The sequence below is a fragment of the Giraffa tippelskirchi genome, chromosome 13 (assembly GCF_054371585.1).
Source record: "Giraffa tippelskirchi isolate mGirTip1 chromosome 13, T2T-mGirTip1v1.2.pri, whole genome shotgun sequence".
NCBI lineage: Eukaryota > Metazoa > Chordata > Mammalia > Artiodactyla > Giraffidae > Giraffa > Giraffa tippelskirchi.
The window spans coordinates 63,865,395-63,886,397 of NC_137287.1; the positions used below are offsets into that span (position 1 = coordinate 63,865,395).

The 21,003-nt window shown below is 36.3% G+C and overlaps 1 protein-coding gene across 3 annotated transcripts in view; it reads left to right on the forward strand.

Moving 5' to 3' along the window:
• The window catches only part of ITGB1 (integrin subunit beta 1), a 42,036-nt gene extending 28,696 nt beyond the window's left edge, over positions 1–13,340 (forward strand). The window contains exons 10-17 of one of the 3 annotated variants that reach the window (XM_081558790.1): positions 1,279–1,419; positions 1,590–1,789; positions 3,263–3,501; positions 3,718–3,940; positions 4,610–4,842; positions 6,621–6,787; positions 7,830–7,910; positions 12,113–13,340. In XM_081558790.1, the coding sequence (XP_081414916.1) occupies positions 1,279–1,419; positions 1,590–1,789; positions 3,263–3,501; positions 3,718–3,940; positions 4,610–4,842; positions 6,621–6,787; positions 7,830–7,904 (1,278 nt within the window). In that variant the 3' untranslated portion in view covers positions 7,905–7,910; positions 12,113–13,340. Of the gene's footprint in view, positions 1–1,278; positions 1,420–1,589; positions 1,790–3,262; positions 3,502–3,717; positions 3,941–4,609; positions 4,843–6,620; positions 6,834–7,345; positions 7,403–7,829; positions 7,911–12,112 lie in introns of those variants that run through there. The other 2 variants (XM_081558791.1, XM_081558792.1) reach the window with 2 other exon arrangements.
• Positions 13,341–21,003: the final 7,663 nt, after the last annotated feature.

Below are 21,003 nucleotides of genomic sequence, written 5' to 3' on the forward strand. Positions count from 1 at the left end.
ATTCATTGATTTTGATGAATTGTGCCAGAAAAGCTTTTTTTTTTTTTCACTAATTCTTCTCTTGCCATATTTTTGGGGTACATAGTTCTCTGTTCTCAAGTGGTACACACACAGTCATATGTGCATGTACCATAAAATATGTATGAATGCATACATGACTTATTAAAGTAAGATTTATAAGATTTTTTTACCCCACGTGGAAGGAAGTTGAAATTAAAGAGGAAGTGTTCATCTCAAGTTTAGTTCCAAGTACTTTAGGGATGCTCATTAAGCCTTCATCAGTAACTGTTGTAAGTCACTGGAGGCCTTTGTAATACAACTGTAACCATCCTGTGCTGCATACACCAGCTCCAGCCCTTCGACTAGTTGAATTTTATTTTCTACCTCATGCCAGGGGTTTCCAAAATGTTTTGGAAAGACCCTACTCAGATTTTTACAGACTTTCTAGATTCTGGTTTTTCCCTGTCACCCCCATAGTCGTCCTGTCTTTACAGCATATCTTAATGCTTTCCTAACTTCATCTGTGGAGTGGTGTGACCAGGACAGAGCTCGCTGCTGCAGCCTTCTCCATTTGTCCTGCGCCCTCTGCTGTTCTACAAAAGCACTGGCTTGAGTCCTCCCACTCGGGGTTTTCTTTCTTTGAGGGAGTGGGGGCAGGCCTGCAATGGCCCCTAAGCAGATTTGTTCCCAGCCTATGTAGTAGATTATTTACCTTTGTCCTTAGTGAGCTGAGGCTTCCCTGATGGCTCAGACGGTAAAGAATCCGCCTGCAATTCAGGAGACCCAAGTTTGATCCCTGAGTTGGAAAGATCCCCTAGAGAAGGGAATGGCAACCCACTCCAGTATTCTTGCCTGGAGAAATCTATGGACAGAGGAGCCTTGTGGGCTACAGTCCATGGGGCTGCAAAGAGACATGACTGAGCGACTAACACTAGTGAGCTAAAGCGGCAGGGCAGAGGGGGAGTGTGTTGCCAGTGGGGAAAGAAAGTGTTCTGAGTTCTCAGAACTCTTCATAATTAATATTAGGCCTCTGTGCTGTGTCATCATTAAAATTTTAGCTAGATACTCTTCAGTCATGTACATTATTTTGAATAATTGGTTGTTATTTGAGCCCGTTTCTCTGGGTTTTGTGTTTTCTAGTCACTCAAGATTAGGCTTCCAATATTTAAATAATACTGTTTTCTTTACAGCTCATTTATCCATTGGATTTATGAATTCAACTTATTTTATAGTATCATTTGTTTGCCTTTCCTCTTATTTCATTAGTCTTTCTTTTAGTCCCTTTCTTCAGAAGTCATTTTGGAAAACAGCAAATTACCAGAAGGAGTAACAATAAATTACAAGTCTTACTGCAAGAATGGGGTGAATGGAACAGGGGAAAATGGGAGAAAATGCTCTAATATTTCCATTGGGGATGAGGTATGTTACATAAACATTTTTCTGAAGTAAAAGAAAAAGCTAACTTGTTTATAAGCAATCTAGCTTATAATTTGAGAAACAGTTAAATATAAGTTGAGTAGCTTTTTGAAAAATTTTTAGTAGATTTAAATTGTTTAGTTTTTAACTTATCTTCTTGTTTTCCTTTTAAGGTTCAATTTGAAATTAGCATAACTGCAAATAAATGTCCAAATAAGAACTCTGAAACCATTAAAATTAAGCCTCTGGGCTTCACTGAGGAAGTGGAGATTATCCTTCAGTTCATCTGTGAATGTGAGTGCCAGAGTGAAGGCATCCCAGGAAGCCCCAAGTGCCACGATGGCAACGGGACCTTCGAGTGTGGGGCCTGCAGGTGAGCTAGAGGCGTGCACAGTGTGGGGGGCGTGGCAGCTGGGACAGCTGGGGGCCCGCTCTGTCTGAGCTTCCCAGAAAATCTCTGTGGGAGCAGAGAAATCACTCTTCCAACTTTTGTTGCTCACCACAAGATCAATTTGATGGTCTTGTGTGTGTTCTTTATAGAAAGCTCTTCTCTGCCTTTTTTTCCTTAGGCAGACTACCTTTTATTCTAAAATAAAAGCTTTTGTAGCCATCTAAGATGTTACTTAACAAATGTTTATGGTAGCATTTGGGTTTTTCTCTCATGATAGCAATCTGAACTCTAGAGAGTTCAGTAAGCTTATAGAGAATTAATAGTGATTTTATATGGGAACTGGAATTAGGAATTAATAAAGGATGTTCAGCTTGTTATTACATGTACTTCTGCATTGATGGAATAATTTTTTAAAAATTCACATATTTGTAAAATTAAGAAAGCACTATTTTCAGAACATAGAATCTACTACTAACAGAACTTAAGTCAAATTATTTTGAATTTTTATTTTTATACTGTAAATAAATCTTTCTATTTCATCTTTCTCCTATTTTTTTTTAGAACAGGAGAGAAGAATATTTTGATCCAACTGTCAGCTCCCAAATGACTAGGCTTTTGAAGGGTTTTTAATCATGAGGAAAATTAGTGACTGTATTTTGCCATCATTTACTACCTTTCTATTCTAAATAACAAAATGTTACATTTTTTATTTTCCATGTCATATCCTTACTGAGTTGTGTATAGATAGATTTTTAGTAAAATATTATTTATCTGAAAATCTTGAAAATATTTTGCCTTCTTTTTGTGTATTTACCAGATAACAATGTGTATAAGCACTAGGTGTTTTAAAAAGTGTCTGAAAAGTCTGAATCCTTAGGATAAATTTATTTTTAAACATTATGGTAGTTACATTTTCAAATGATATGTTTAGTATGGTTTTCAACTTCCATGTACTTTTTGGGCTGTGTTTTTATCAGTTCAGTCGTCGTGTTTTTATCAGTTCAGTCATTCAGTTGTGTGTTTTTATACTTTTTGGTATAAAAATTGTGTATAAACTTTTAGTATAAAAATTGGGCAAATAATAGCAAATGTAATATACAGCATATCCTTTGAAAACATACCACACTCTTTAAAAATAAGTTTATCCTTTGTTTCCAAATGTTGTGTTCACTTGTTCATTGCTAAATTGTATTTTCATTTTGATCAGAATGGTTACTTCCCTGAAGAGGAATTTTTTCCTAGGCCCCTGTGTAGATTCCGTATGGACTTGAATGGCTGTGGGTGTGTGTACACGTGCATATATGTACACTTCTGTGACACATGGCACAGACACTCTTATATAATTGTAGTCTGAAGATAATGCTTATAGTTTTATTTCCTCTCTGTCTTTCTTACCACTTGTTACTTTCAATTATTTTTATTTTATGTGACTGAAATTTTGGATTCTTTGTTTAGGTGCAACGAGGGACGTGTTGGGAGACACTGTGAATGTAGCACAGATGAGGTGAACAGTGAAGACATGGACGCTTACTGCAGGAAAGAAAACAGTTCAGAAATCTGTAGCAACAATGGAGAGTGTGTCTGTGGACAGTGTGTGTGTAGGAAGAGGGACAATACAAATGAAATTTATTCTGGCAAATTCTGCGAGTGTGATAATTTCAACTGTGATAGATCCAATGGCTTAATATGTGGAGGTGAGAATGGGTCTGAAAGTAGTTATAAAATGTGGTCCTATCTAATATAATAAAACATGTTGCGAGTTTGCTTAGTGAATAAATAGAAAAGGGGCAGCATTGAGGGTCACTCCATCCTGTGGATACTTTCTTACCTATTATTGCTTGTTTTCACTTTTCAGTGTTGTGATTTTATATTGTTACCACTGTGGTGAGAAATGAGATTTTTAATTGCAGGAAATGGTGTTTGCAAGTGTCGAGTGTGTGAGTGCAACCCTAACTACACTGGCAGCGCCTGTGACTGTTCTCTGGATACCACTTCCTGCATGGCTGTAAATGGACAGATCTGCAATGGCCGGGGTGTCTGCGAGTGTGGTGCCTGTAAGTGTACAGACCCCAAGTTCCAAGGGCCAACCTGTGAGATGTGTCAGACCTGCCTTGGAGTCTGTGCTGAGCATAAGTAAGTATTTCTGAGTTGCTTGAAATAGGTGATTGCTCACTGTCTGTTCACCTGTGTATGATCACACGGTACATAGAACAGTGCTAATACTAGGCCACACGGTAAATAAAGTATCTGTCACATTGAAGCCCACTTTTTAAATCTAAAAATTCTCAATCGCTAGTGTTTGGCACATGATAGTGAATTGTATCCTGAGTGTGGTGGTACCATTATTTCAACCTGAATTTGGTATTTAATTGAATCCATGTGGTAACTTTTGTTAAATTAGTATTACCAATTGTATTACCAATTTATTTACTGCCTTTTGACTAAATAAAATTGAAAGTTTTGTCCCTTGCAGAAAGAACCATAATACCAGCAATACATTTCAAAAGTTATTTTGGCTTTATATTATATATTTCATATCTGATAGGGCTAGTTTTATCTTCCTACTCATATTTCTTTTGGAGGATTTTAGTTTGAGCTGTAATAAATCTATAATTTCACTTAGGAAGCTGGCATCTTTATGTTTAGTTTTCCCACCAAGAAATGTCATATGTTTTTTCATTTACTCATGTCTTCTTTCGTCTCTCTTGGCCTAATTTGGTCAAATTTTGAGTCTAGCACACAAAATAATCTTTAAGCAAATATTATTATAAATAATAAATATAATCATTTGCATTTTAACAGAGAATGTGTTCAGTGCCGAGCCTTCAATAAAGGAGAAAAGAAAGACACATGTGCTCAGGAATGTTCACATTTCAACATTACCAAGGTTGAAAATCGGGACAAATTGCCCCAGCCAGGCCAGGTGGATCCCTTGTCCCACTGTAAGGAGAAGGACGTTGATGACTGCTGGTTCTACTTCACATATTCAGTGAATGTGAACAATGAGGCCACTGTTCATGTTGTAGAGACTCCAGGTAGAAATCTGATCATTTCAAAGTTTTTTGCATTTTCTTTTATGTCTTTCTGCTGCTTAGAGCTTTTGGCAGTTCCCCTCAATCCCTGGGTTGGGAAGATCCCCTGGAGAAGGGAAAGGCTACCCACTCCAGTATTCTGGCCTGGAGAATTCCATGGACAGTCCATGGGGTTGCAGAGAGTCAGACACAACTGAGTGACTTTCACTCACTCATTCACTCACATCTAGGAACAACTTCCAGCTACTTCACATGACCACTTTACATTCAAGTTGGGACATTTTAAATCTTTTCAAGCTTAAAATAGTATTTAATTAACTATAAGAAATAAGGGCAAAGCAAATTTTATGTTATGGAGAGTTTGAAGAGTAAATGCAGTAATAACCCATATAAAGCCCTTGGCACAGTGCCTGATAGCAGGTACTCAGTAACATCGTTACTAATGATATTTTTAATATCAGCTTGATTTAGGCTTGGACACTGGGAAAGATAAAGGGTATTATATGGCATGAATTTGTTCTGCTTTTCAAGAGATGAATCATTTTTATCTTTTTTTTTCCCTGGGAACTTTTAATTCATTCTTTGGAATTTTATACATTTGTGATTAAGTTATTATTGGAATGTAAGTTTTCATTTCTCTAGGATAAATGTTAGGAATTGGGGAGGGGGCATATATTTAACTTCAAAAGAAACAGCCAAACTGTTTTTTAAAGCCTCTGTTATTGTTTTGCATTTTCACGTATGTGTTTTTCAAATACTGTTTTTTGAAGACCAGAAGCTTAAATTTTACCAAGTTTTTCTTTTGTAGATCTTGCTTCTTACTACCTTAGAATTCTTTGCATAACTCAACTTCATAAGTATTTTTCTCCTGTGTTTTCTTCTGAAAGTTTTAGTTTCTGGCTTTCCATTTAGGTACATAATGTATTTTGAGCTGCTCTCAGTATCTGGAGTGGAGGTCCAGTTTTTTGTAGGTAGATTTCTAGCAGTTCTTGTACCATTTCTTGAAAAGGCTGACCTTTCTCCACTTTGGGTGAAAATAAGATGACCTTATGTGTATGGGCCTATTCTGACTTTTGCTTCTATTCCATTAATCTAGGCATCTGTCCCTTAACTAATACCACACTGTCTCAATTACTGTTGCTTCACAGCTAGTTGTGAAATCTAGTAATATAAGTTGTCCAACTTTGTTCTTTCCTGAAAGTGTTTTTGAAACACTTTCCTAGTTCTCCTACTTCTTTGTAAATTTTAGAATTCACTTGCTTGATATCCACACATGTCCTGCCAAGATTTTCATTGGGATAATACTGAGTTTATAGATCAAATTGGGAGAGAATTGACATCTTCTAATCAATGAACATAGATAAAATCTCTCCATTTATTCAGGCCTTTGACTTTTTTAAAATCAGTATTTAGTAATTTTTAGCATATAAATCTTGTACATTTTTTTTAGGTTTATACATGGGTATTTCATGATTTCAGTGCTATTGTAGATAATACTATTTTCTTGTATTCAATTTCTAATATATAGAAATCAGTTTTGGTATAATTCATAGAAATACATGATTTTTATTGATTATGTATCTTATGATCTTGTAAACTTATCTGTTAAGTTCTAGTTATCTTTTTTTATAGGTTCTTTTGGATAGTGTGTGCCAAGATACTTCACTTATCTTGGAGTTTCAATTCCTGTGTCTTTTGTGAGGCTGCCCAGCTCTTAGTTTTGGCTGCGTTTTCACAGGCCAGCCCCCTTGTGTGCTCATCCTTTGCTGCTTACTTTACAGAGTGCCCCACTGGTCCAGACATTATTCCAATTGTAGCAGGTGTGGTTGCTGGAATTGTTCTTATTGGCCTTGCATTGCTGCTGATTTGGAAGCTTTTAATGATCATTCATGACAGAAGGGAATTTGCCAAATTTGAAAAGGAAAAAATGAATGCCAAATGGGACACGGTAAGTTGGAAAACATCTAAAATGGAAGATGTTTCATAAAGTAAATGTAACGCTTCTAAGACTTGTTTATTAGCTCTAAAGCCAATTATTAAAGTCCTTTAAATATTTCAGTTGCCCCCCAGAATTTATTATTCAGGAAACCTGCATTTAGTGAAAAACAGAAAACATCTTAAATACATCCCATTAAAAGAAAACAATTGTAAGAATGTTTCTTCAGGTTATTGTGGTCAGTGTTTTTATTTCCTTAATAATTTTAATCTTAAATCTGCTCTTCTGCCTTTTCTTCTATATAAAATAGAATCCTGGGAATTTCCCTGGTGGTGCAGTGGTTAAGACTCATTTCCAATGCAAGGGGTGTGGGTTCAATCCCTGCTTGGGGAACTTAGATCCCACATACTTGGCATGACCAAAAAAATTAAAAACAAAACCCTAAATAACTGCAGACTATTCAGTGGAAAGCTGCTGCTTTTTTTTTTTTTTAATAATTCAACAGAGAACCCTAAGTAGAAATCAGCCACTCAAAACACTACATGCTGTGTAATTCCATTTATGTAACAGTCTAGAAAAGGCAAACCTGTGGGGACTAAACCTATGGTCTCTAAATTGCCTAGATGGGTGTCTTTATACATTAGAGAATTCATGAAACTATGTACTTTAAAAGGGTATTTTTACTCTGCAAATTACAACTCAGTAACCTTGTTTTATACAAAACTTAAAAGCTATAAGTGATTGAAAATGTATGTCAGCATGTAGTGCTTTGAAATGTGGGGTTGGAGGCTCGTGTGGCCAAACGTTGGCCGTCTTGTATTCATCTTTTGATATACGAAGGCAGTGACAATCTTCAGTATTTTTCAGGTGTAAATTAATTTTAGTCATTTGCATTTTAACAACAATTTTCTTGGATTTTTAAAAAATAATTTTGGAAGCGTAAGAATAGTAAAAATTATCTTTTATAGTGTTTAAACACTCTAGTGAGTGTTTAGTTTTTTTCTGTTTAGTTTTTTTCTGATGAAATCATTAGAAACTGTTTCTTTTACTTTAGCAAGAAAATCCGATTTACAAGAGTCCTATTAATAATTTCAAGAATCCAAACTATGGACGTAAAGCTGGTCTCTAAATTTCCGTTCGTATTTTCTTTCATTTTCTGTCTTTGCATGTATTTACTGCACTGTGTGTCTTTTATCACTACTGTTTTTTTTTTTTCCTCCAAAATCTGGCTTTATTTATATGGCTATACTATGGCTTTTCTTTCTGTGTGTTAATAATAGTATTTAGAAGGGCTTTGGATTAAGCTTTATGGTATAGAAGCAGCAACTGTGTTGTGGTGAAAAGAATGTGTGTTGTGATCAGACTGACCTGGGTCAAGTCCCAGCTCTTCTGCTTAGGTAGAATGGCACTGGGTCACTTCACTTCCCAGAGCTTTAACAGGGCGTCAGTAACTACACTGTGTTGTTTTTGGCTAATGACTACAGTATTGGATAGCAGCCTGTCAGTTATAATCCTCACTAGAGTCCTTTGCTTTAGGTAGTATTATCATCCTTATATAACAAATTATTATTTGTAAGTTTTAGAGTGAAAGAGTGAAAAGTGAACATGAAATTTAAATTTCATATAGAGAAAAACCCTACTAGAGTTTTAAATTAAAACTTTGTTGAAAATTTCATAGTGGTAATAAAGCTTGGTTAACCTATTCTCTAAGCTAAGGGAAAGTTACTTTGGCGAGTGTATGCTCTACTTGGGTGACAAATGTATCATTTTCTCTTTTATCAACACTGGACAGGCTTTTTCCTTATAACTGAATTTTCATGAAGTGTTTCTAGCATGTTTTAATATAATTATGTAAGCCCCTAATACTCTGATAAAAAGATTGTGATTAGAACCAATTCTCCTGACTGTTGATCCTGAACTCCTTCCTTTCCTTTATTCTTATCTCACACATGAGAAGACAGGCACAGAAGAGTTCGGTAACTTGACCAAGTTCACAAGACTAGTTAGTGGAAAAGCTGAGATTCAAACCCAGGCCACTGGGCTCCAGGATCTAGGTTCTTAACCACTGCATTGAACTGGTAGCAATCAACATGTCTTCAGGAGACACTGTTACCTGGTTAGGAGGAGGGAGATCACTATAGGAAATGACAGTCTTTGCTATTTCTGGTAACTTAAGAATGTTAGTGTTACTGTGACACTACTGAATGGGGAAGTCACTGTTACACCAGAAACCCATCAATGCAGATTTGTTTATTTACTCAGATGAATGAGTATACTTATAATAACATGGTAAGATTTTAAAGTACAGGAATGTTTCATATTTTTAAAAGATACAGGGAGTACTGATAACATTAGAAACCATTATATGTCTGATTTTTCTTTTATTTCTAATTAGATCTTAAGACTTTTGAAATGGCAAAGTTAAATTTGATGGCAGAAAATTATTGTCAGATTCATCTTGCGTAGTCCGGTACATTTTCTTAGTAGTATGAGTCTTAATATTCTTTTCTTCTTCATTTAGAGCTTTACAGAAAGAATGTCATTTTTAGAAGGAAACTAATTTGCTGGGTTTTTTTCCTTTCCTTTTTCTGTCATAATCAGATATTGACATTTTATATGGATACTTACATGAAAAAATTTCTGTATCTCCTATTGAAAGGTGAAATTTTTACCTTGCTGTATGTTAAATTGTGTTTTGAAGGAAATTATCAGTAACAGTGAAACTTAATGTTTTTATTGTTAAGTCAATTTTGGGTACACTATTACTTCAGCCAAAATAAGCATTTTGGATAATTCAGGATGTGAAAGTTTTGTGAAAATTTTTTTATTTAGTGAAATTCAGGAAATTTAATGGGTACTGGTTATTCTGAGATGTTTTTTCAAGAAAAACTAAAGCAGAAATAAACAGTAGATATTAATGAATGAGCATTAAGAAATTAAATCATGGCTTACAAAGCACTTTTCCAGTATGGGACCAAGGTTGCTGGTCAGTTAATGTCATTAACGTATTTCAGATAAATAGGCAGGCAGTCTAATTACTTCAGCACATAAGACTATTCATGTAGGTACATTTAAAAAAAATCAAATCATCAACTTTGTTAAAGCTGTTTATATATAAACACATTAAATGTGGGCTGCTAATCCCCCACAGTTATGCACTGCATTTCTAATATGCAACAGAAATGATACTGTAACCACCACATCAGCCCTTCCAGAGTGAGCACGGATGACATTTACTGAGAACAGAGGACTTCCCTGCTGAATGTAACCGTGTTCCTCTTGATTTAAACAGGCTTTGCTTTTTATTGGGATGGGGAAGGGTTGCACTCTGAACGATGGGAACTAATATGCATTATTTTAGCTTACCTCCATTTAAAATGATGCCCAGCGCAGATGGTTTAATCTCTTACCTCTAACCTTGCATGTTAAAATTTTGTTTGGATGGACTTCGAAATAATAATATATATGAAATAATAAATATAAATGTGTACATGAAAAGGCAGTGTTTTCTCCAAAGGTAAGTTCTGCCATGTAAATTGTACTTTGGTTTCATCTATAACTTGGGCATTTTTTTTTCTTCTCCATGTTTTATTACCTCTCATAGTTTTTAAGTATTAACTATTAGATTTATCTAATGCATTAAAGAAACTTAATGGTAATTTATTTTCCTAGCATATTTGAAAAAAATGGGCAGTTTTAGCCTTGCATGATAGGAAGGTGGAAATAGACTCACTTATTTGTACTGATCATTCATTAGGAATGTAGTTGCTAGGATCCATACTCCAGTCTCCATTATGAAATGTCTGCTATAATACCATTTGGGATCCAGTTGGGACAAGAGCACAGAATTTGATATCCGATGTGATTTTTGTCATCCAGATTATATAATGTTTATCTCTGAGGGATCCTGAGTTCTTCTGTGTTTCAGAAATGACTGGGCAGGTTGTTCTTTGTGGGGTGGAGTGAAGGCACAATGTCAGGTTCCAGACTAGCTGCTGAACTGAAGTCAGAGTGGTTTATTTGGTGTTGCTCAAGACCCAGCCTTTATATGTTTTACTTTCCCTCAATGAATTCTTAGTCTTTTTAAAGATGGCATCTTCTGCTTTCCCTTTCCCATTCAAAACATACATATGTACCCTTAGAAACTTCTCAACCATATAGATTTCTAACTCTGTGTGTGTATATGCTTCTATATACCTTTCAATGTTTTATCTGTAGTCAGTTTCATTTTGACAATATCCTTAATCTCAGTCAATCCCTTTTTTCTTATGCTGTTCCCATTTTATGTATGTAATTCTCTTGTGTACTGTTTCAGAGTTCTTTATCTTCATGTTTGTCATCCACCAAACTATACCTTTCTAGGAGGTAGAAATTGTGGCAATGAAAGCTACATCCAAATATAACCTGCAGTGAAGTGTGGATAAAATTTAAAAGCAAAAATTACTTTTTAGGTGCTTTCTATAAATATTTAAAAAATAACCTCAGATGGTTCTATAGTAAAATACAAAACTAAATAGCATTTAAAAATTGTAAAACATTTATTTGATTTGTACTCACATTTCCTCTGAGATAGGAATATTTGCCCGTATTTCTCATTTGACTTTCAAGCTTACCTTCAGTTTTAAAGATAGGAGAAAAAGAATGCTATAGAAGATATTAAAATGTATAATTTAGAATGAGAATTTTTTAAGAAAATGATATGTTTTAAAACATCACTGTCAGTGAAGTTTTGACTCTTGAAAGATCTCTCATGTTTATGGCTTGGAATCATTTGACTCCAGTAAAATATAGTATCAGTGATAAAACGTTTCATCAGCATATTAAAGAATAGCAGTTATTTCATGAAGAATGGTAATTATTTTTGTCTAAGCACATTTGGCACTGTGCCCACTTGTGACAGTCTTACCTCAGAATCTCTACACCCTGAGTGGCAAAGCCTCAGAAGAGCACCTCCCTCACAGAGAAGAAAGCCAAGCAGTCTGTTCATTATCAAGCACCATTGTTCACAGTAAGGATTAAGAATCAGGCAGTTGATGGCAGAAGAGTTTGTTAAAAACTAGTTTCAAGACAGTATTCAAAACTAGTTTAAAAAAGAGAAGCCATTGACTGCAGATCACCAGTGGAGGAAGGACTTTTCAGAAAGGAAAAGTGCCTTTTCAGGGGCACCTTTAGCCTTGTGGGGCAAAGCTTTCATTTTTCCTTTTTTGTAAGCCTTTTGATATCTGGACAGATCAAACGGAAATGACTTATGAAAATGGTCTTTAATTTTAATATTGTTTTATAAAGTTAGATGACTTTAGTAGAATAACTGATAATTTTTTCCATTTTTTTTTTTAGGGTGAAAATCCTATTTACAAGAGTGCTGTGACAACTGTTGTTAATCCGAAGTATGAGGGGAAATGAGCACTGCCTGTGTGTACCCACAGCACTGAATGCAAAGTAGTAATTCCACAGTCACAGTAAGGTAGCTTCAGGGCAGCGTCACCATGGTTCTCTCATGGGCAGGTTCTGAAAATGTACAATATGTATAATTTGAAAATTTTTTTATTATTTTGAAAATAATGTTATAACCAATGCCAGGGACTGACAAAAGACTTGAGACAGGATGGTTATCCTTGTCATCTAAGGTCACAATGTGCCTTTTTGACCTTTTCTCCTGGACTAGTGAAATCCAGCTCTTTCTGGATTAAACAGTATTTCTAGAGTGATTGAAAGGCAGTAGTTAATGAGGATGATATGAGACTTTCTGTTAATCAAGTGTTAAAACTGATTTCTAGCTTTGCAGACATGTCATTTTTCAGTTATACAGAATCCAAAGTAAATGTCCTTCTAGCTAGTTTAGAATCGTTTTAAATGTATTATTTTGCTATTTGCCTGTTAGACATGACTGATGACATACCTGAAAGATGAGTATGTTAGGAGTTATAGGTGTAAAATAATGAAATATTTGATCTGCAAAGGCCATGGGGAAAGTCAGAGCTAGGAAGGGAAAACATAGCTTTAAAACCTGTGTGCCATTTTAAGAGTTACTTAATCTTGGTAACTTTTATGCCTTCTCTTTGTAAAGTCAAGTCTTGGCTAAAATAAAAGTATTGGGAAATTTTCTGCAAAAGAAAAGTCCTTGATTTAGCATTATCTACATAAAGGCCTTAATTTGCATAGTATTTGCTGAATTGGGGACCTCCGGGTGAATTTTATTTTATTCATTTTCTTTTTAAAGCCTGGTGCTTTTTATCACCTCTTCTAATCATTTAATGTATTTGTTTGCAATTTGGGGTAAGACTTAAAATCAGTACTTTTTCACTGATGTTTTAGCTGTACATTTGCCTTTTTATTCAACATGTGAAGTTGTACTGTGGCTCATGCAATAGCTATCACTTAAGCATTTCTTACTTTAAATTAGTGCTATAACAGACCACTGTATATTTACTTCTCACTGAGTTTCCTGTTTTGTTTCATACAAGTCACATTCTTATTTTAAGTGCCTTTTAATTTTAACAGTTCACTTTTTACAATGCTGTTTAGTGAAGTTATTTATTAAATAAAGATGCTTAAAATATTTAAATTGGATGTTTGGGCTCTGTATATTTTGTTAGTTTGTATACGTGAAGTTTTTATAGCTTAAAGAGGTTGACAAAAAAAAATTCTGGTATTTTACTTAAGCCAAAAGAGAGAAGAAAGGAAGGTAGATACAGTAAAATAAGATTTCAGTCTATTTTTTGGCTCTCCAAATACTGGACAAATCTGCTTCTCTTCCATCTCTAGAATTCATTCCTACATTAATCAGAATTAACTCTTTAAGAACATGATCTTAGAGCTGTTGACTTGAAGCTGGAAACTAGATCATTTTACTTAAGATTTAGATAGAAAATTGTTACTTTTCTGTTAATTTTTTTTAATTTTCATTTGTCTGTGGTTTATTTATGTTCTATATTTATCCACAAAAAATACTTGTGTGAAGCTTTTGAAAGAAATAGATCCCTTGCTGGACCATTGCAAGTGCCAGATGTGGGGGAGAGCACTGTGGTAAAAGTCCCAGGACATTTGCAGTACCCCTCCTGTTTTTAAAAATGGGTATCTTTTTACCTCTCCCATTTAAATGTATTTCCTAGCTTAGACTAAATCATCTTTCAGTTGAGGATTATACCTCTTTATGAGAAAAAGAACCATCCATTTCACCTGCTTCATTTTCCATTCCTACCACCTACATTGCCGTGTGGTTCAACTCATTTCCTTACACCCACAGTATAACTGAATTTGTATTTTTTTGCTCCACAAGTTTGCTTTTTTAATGAGATTTTTAAAATAATATAGGAACATAGTCTACTTTCTATAATACATGATTTTTCTCCTGACATGTTTTTATATACATAGTTACAATATGAGCCAATTATGATACAATTTTCTATCTAAATCTTAAGTAAAATGATTTAGTTTCCAGCTTCAAGTCAACAGCTCTAATATCATCCCAACCCTGTGCATATATTAAAGAGAAAACTCTTAATTTGAAAAGATATTTAGACATACATGTACACAGTGGAATACCACTCAGTCGTAAAAAAAGAATGAAATAATGCCATTTGCAGCAATATGGATGGACCTAGACATTATCATACTAAGTAAGTCAGAGACAGACAAATATCCTATGATATCACTTATATGTGGATTGTAAAAATAGTGATACAAATAACCTTATTTACAAAACAGAAATAGACTCAGACATAGAAAACAAACTCACGGTTACCAAAAGGGATTGGGGCAGGGAGATAAGTTAGGAGTTTGGGATGAACCTATACACACTACTATATAGTAAACTATAGTAAAATAGGTAAACATCAAGGACATCTATATAGCACAGGGAACTATACTCAATATCTTGTAATAACCTAAAATGGAAAAGAATATATATATAAAACAATCACTTGGCTGTATAACTGAAACTAAGACATTGTAAATTAATATCAATTTAAAGATACCTAGAAAGGAAACAGGAAAATAAGGGAATCAAAGTATGTATATATAGAAAAAAATTAAATACCAATTAAGATGGAGAGGAAAGGAACAAAAATGATGTAAGTCATATAAAAAACAGTTAACAAAATGGAAATAGTAAGTGCTTCTCTATCAGTAATTACTTTAAATGTAAACAGTTTAAATGTACCAATCAAAAGCTACAGATAGCTGATTGGAGAGAAAAAAAACATTCAACTGTATGTCCTGTATGAGACTTGCTTTTGATCAGGACACATGCTGCAAGTAAAAGAATGGAAAAAGACACTCCATGTAAATGGCAACCAAAAAAGAACAAGAGTGGCCATACTCATGTCAGACAAACTAGACTCTAAACATTATGTAAAGATAAGGTCCAAAAGATACAGCAGTTCTAAGTATGTGCTTAGTTGTTTAGTCATGTCCTACTCTTTGTGACCCTATGGGCTGTAGCCTGCCAGGCACCTTTGTTCATGGGGATCCTCCAGGCAAGAATACTGGAGTGGGTTGCCATGCCCTTTTCCAGGGTATCTTCCCAACCCAGGGATCAAACCCAGGTGTCCGGTATTGCAGACGGATTGTTTACTGTCTGAGCCACCAGGGAAGCCCATGGGTTGCCATGCCTTCCTCCAGGAGGATCTTCCCATCCCAGGGATCGAACCCAGGTCTGCTGCATTGTGGGCAGATGCCTTACCTACTGAGCTACCAGGGAAGCCCAAGAATACTGGAGTGGGTAGCCTATCCCTTATCTCCAGGGAATCTTCCAGACCCAGGAATCGAACCAGAATCTCCTGCATTGCAGGTGGCTTCTTTACCAGCTGAGCTACCAGGGAAGCTCAGTTAGAAGTATACAGTTACCTAACACAGTGTATACATACATTTCACAGTATATACATAAAACATTATGTTGTACACCTTAAATGTATTGAAGTTTTACCAATTATACTTTGATATGATAGAGAATAGAAAACCAATAGAAAAAAATGAAACTAAAAGTTAGTTTTCTGAATATGTCAACAAAGTTGACAAACTAAGGAAAAAAATGAATGACTCAAAAGTAGATATAAAACACATGAGTATAGAGTTAAATGACTCAATTATCAGAGGGCCTGATATAGGAGATTTATTGGGTGTGGGCTCTGTATTGGTTACTTTGTATTAGAGCAGTGCTCTCAAGTGAGTTGTTTATCACCTTCAGGAACTGTTCAGCCCTGGGAGGGCCCCAGACGTCAATGCATCAAAAATACAGAAAATAAAAAGGTATGATAAATGTACTTCTGTAATACCATCATCTTGTACGGTATATTTGTTGTAATGAACCAATATTGACATGTTTTTATTAACCAAATTCATCCTATATGGACTGAATTTGTCTTCCAAACTCAATGTGATTGTATTTGGAAGTTGGGCATTTATGGAAATAACTAAGATTAAATGATGTCATACAGATAGGGCCCTGATAAGATTAGTGTCCGCATTACAAGAGGAGAGACCAGAGCACTCTTGTTCTTTGTACACATGTGCTAAGGAAAGGCCATGTGAGAAGACGATAAGCAAGAGAGCTCTCAACAGAAGAGAGCCTGGGGAAATGGGCTATAGAGATCAGAAAGGTCCTTTGTTTGAAGATGGAGGAAGGGGGCCCCACGTGGAGGGAATGTGAGCAGCATGTGGAAGCCCCCAAAAGGCAAAGGGATGGATTCTCTGGTAGAGACTGCAGAAGGGAACACAAGACCACTGACACCTGATTTTTAGTCTCATGCAACCTGTGCTGTACTTTCAGTCTGCCACACTGTAGGATAATAAGTTTGTGTTAGGCTGATAACTTTGTGATAATTTGTTACAGCAACTGCCGTTCAGTTGTGTCAGACACTTTGCAACCCCATGGACTGCACCATGCCAGGGCTCCCTGTCCCTCACTATCTCCCAGAGTTTGCTAAAGTTCATGTTCATATTGGTGATGCCATCCAACCTATCTCATTCTCTGTCACTTGCCTCTCTTGCCCTCAATCTTTCCCATCATCAGGGTCTTTTCCAATGTGTTGGCTGTTCACATGAGATGGCCAAAATATTGGAGCTTCAGCATCAGTCCTTCCAATGAGTATTCAGGGTTGATTTCTTTTAGGATGGACTGTTTTGATCTCCCTGCTGTCCAAGGGACTCGCAAGAGTCTTCTCCAGTCCCAAAAGCATCAGTTCTTCAGCATTGCTTTATGGTCCAACTCTCACATCTATACATGACTACTGGAAAGACCATGGCTTTGACTATACAGCCCTTTGTCAGCAAAGTGATGTCTTTGCTTTTTAATACACTGTCTAGGTTTGTCACAAACAGAACACAAATATACTGGGGAAGGCCAAATAGAGGCCTCTGAAACTACTTCAGACCCATCTAAGCCAGTAAATTTGTAAAACATCTATGAGAACAGCAGAAATAAATGCAAACTAATGACTCAAAGGATGCAGGCATGGTGGACTCCATCATGTTTAATTTGCTAATCTGCCCCCTCTGGACTCAACTAGTAGGCACATGGATAGATGCTAGGAGAGAGGTGGTATAAGTGCTGGAGCAGATTTTCATGGCCTCTGGTATATGTCATGTGTCCATTGAGCCACTGTATTTGTTCTTTTTCATTTTTACCAGAAAAGATCATGAGTTTGCATCCACTTGGGATGGACAGCAGTATATATGTCTATATGACAGTGTTTACTCTCTCACCCTCTCATATGTCTGAAGACATGTGACCCAGTCAGACATCTGATAAACAGCACATCAGCTCACTATGTCTTCAGAACTAGGCTCATTATTCCAGATGGCTAAGAGGTCACAGTATTTTGGATGCCTTTATAGCCATATGTATTCCAAGAGGTAGGAGACAAACTCTATAATATTCAATGGCATACCATATCAGTAAAGTTCTTAGGAACATCCTAAGATATCCCCTCAAAAATGAAAGATAATTACATGTCACAGATCTCAATGATGAGAATTTTAAAAAGTGCTTGGTAATCCTATTTGGGTTCTGGAGGATGTGTATTTGAAACTTGAAAATACTTACCTGACCCCATGTATCAGGTGATACTGCCAGGTTTGAAAGGGACTCAGGAAAGAGCTCTGTCACAAGTGCAGTCTAGGGGTAAACAGACAAGACGCTTGAATCCTATGAACTGACAAGCTCTAATACAAAGTGACTGGAAAGATGAATGCGGAATTTATGGCAAGCTCAAGTAGGAGAATAAAAATCTATACCCTGGGGGCCAGACTGACATGAAGAAAAAAAAGGAACCTGATAAAGAACTACTGACTGTGGGACATCACATTTCTATGAAACTAACTGCCCATCATCACCTGAATTTTGTCAGATGATTCACATTAAAATGACAGTGGGTCCAATAGCAGTCTGTTCCGGGGTAGATTCTGTACCCAAGATGGGGCACAAGTAAGGCCAGAGGGCTCAAGTTAAGCCGGATGAGAGGGTGACCCAGACCTCCATGTCATCCACCATCAGCATCTCCTCAGATCACACCCACAGTCAGTTAGGAGGTGGGCGAGTCCCTGTGTCTACCTAATGGAAGAGTTTAAAAAAAAACCAGAGAGCATTCATGGAGGGGTCACTCTATACCAATAATATGGACACAAGTTAAAAATGGGGTGTTCTATTCTAAGTTCATACTCGGGTGATGCTGAAAGATGAGTAATCCTCCAAAGAGAGGTCAGAGCAATGGTCAGAGCTTACCCACTCTTGTGTCAAGAGAAGGATCCTGAGGTGAGATTATACCCTTGCTCACTGGTAATGGTGAATGACTTGGCTGGTTGGTGAGAAGCCTATAAAGAAAGAAAAGTAGAGTGGGGAAAAAGAAATTTAGAAGAAATCAGATGAACTCACGGGTCCCACAGTATATACATTGCATTTAATGGTCAAAGAACATCCACTATGAAAGAGGCTCTATAAAAAATATAGACTGACTCTGTGAAGTTGAAGAATCAAAAATCAAAATGTGAAATAATAAACAATACTACTACTAGAGAAATACCTCTTCTTTAGGTAGGCAGAAATTTCTAATACTGGAAACAAAGCTAAATAAATTATAGATTGCTCTTCACTAAAATTACAAACTTCTGGCTATTGAATTTTTTAATTTTTTTTACTTTACAATATTGTATTGGTTTTGCCATACATTGACATAAATCTGCCATGGGTGTACATGTGTTCCCCTTCCAGAAACCCCCCTCCCACCTCCCTCCCCATCACATCCCTCTGGGTCATCCCGGTGCACCAGTCCCGAGCACCCTGTATCATGCATCAAACCTGGACTGGCGGTTCATTTCACATATGATAATTTACATGCTTCAATGCCATTCTCCCATATCATCCCGCCCTCGCCCTCTCCCATAGAGTCCAAAAGACTGTTCTATACGTCTGTGTCTCTTTTGCTGTCTTGCATACAGGGTTATTGTTACCATCTTTCTAAATTCCATGTATATGCGTTAGTATACTGTATTGGTGTTTTTCTTTCTGGCTTACTTCACTCTGTATAATAGGCTCCAGTTTCATCCACCTCATTAGAACTGATTGAAATGTATTCTTTTTAATGGCTAATATTCCATTGTGTATATGAACCACAGGTGCCTTATCCATTCATCTGCTGATGGACATCTAGGTTGCTTCCATGTCCCGGCTATTATAAACAGTGCTGCCATGAACATTGGGGTACACGTGTCTGTTTCAATTCTGGTTTCCTTGGTGTGTATGCCCAGCAGTGGGATTGCTGGGTCATATGGCAGTTCTGTTTCCAGTTTTTTGAGGAATCTCCACACTGTTCTCCATAGTGGCTGTACTAGTTTGCATTCCCACCAACAGCGTAATAGGGTTCCCGTTTCTCCACACCCTCCCCAGCATTTATTGCTTGTAGACTTTTGGATAGCAGCCATTCTGACTGGCGTGAAATGGTACCTCATTGTGGTTTTGATTTGCATTTCTCTGATAATGAGTGATGTTGAGCATCTTTTCATATGTTTGTTAGCCATCTGTATGTCTTCTTTGGAGAAATGTCTGTTTAGTTCTTTGGCCCACTTTTTGATTGGGTCGTTTATTTTTCTGTAATTGAGCTGCAGGAGTTGCTTGTGTATTTTTGAAATTAATTCTTTGTCCATTGCTTCATTTGCTATTATTTTCTCCCATTCTGAAGTCTGTCTTTTCACTTTGCTTATAGTTTCCTTCGTTGTGCAAAAGCTTTTGAGTTTAATTAGGTCCAATTTGTTTATTTTTGCTTTTATTTCCAGTATTCTGGGAGGTGGGTCATAGAGGATCCTGCTGTGGTTTATGTTGGAGAGTGTTTTGCCTATGTTTTCCTCTAGGAGTTTTATACTTTCTAGTCTTACGTTTAGATCTTTAATCCATTTTGAGTTTATTTCTGTGTATGGTGTTAGAAAGTGTTCTAGTTTCATTCTTTCACAAGTGGTTGACCAGTTTTCCCAGCACCACTTGTTAAAGAGATTGTCTTTTCTCCATTGTATATTCTTGCCTCCTTTGTCAAAGATAAGGTATCCATAGGTGTGTGGATTTATCTCTGGGCTTTCTATTTTGTTCCATTGATCTATATTTCTGTCCTTGTGCCAGTACCATACTGTCTTGATGACTGTGGCTTTGTAGTAGAGACTGAAGTCAGGCAGGTTGATTCCTCCAGTTCCATTCTTCTTTCTCAAGATTGCTTTGGCTATTCGAGGTTTTTTGTATTTCCATACATATTGTGAAATTATTTGTTCTAGTTCCCTGAAAAATACCATTGGTAGCTTGATAGGGATTGCACTGAATCTGTAGATTGCTTTGGGTAGCATACTCATTTTCACTATATTTATTCTTCCGGTCCCTGAACACGGAATATTTCTCCATCTATTTGTGTCCTCTTTGATTTCTTTCACCAGTGTTTTATAGTTTTCTATATATACGTCTTTTGTTTCTTTAGGTAGATATAGTGCTAAGTATTTTATTCTTCTCATTGCAATGATGAATGGAATTGTTTCTGTAATTTCTCTTTCTGTTTTCTCATTGTTAGTGTATAGGAATGAAAGGGATTTCTGTGTATTAATTTTATATCCTGCAACTTTACTATATTCATTGATTCAGTTCAGTTCAGTCGCTCAGTCGTGTCCGACTCTTTGCAACCCCATGAATTGCAGCACGCCAGGCCTCTCTGTCCATCACCAACTCCTGGAGTCTACCCAAACCCATGTCCATCGAG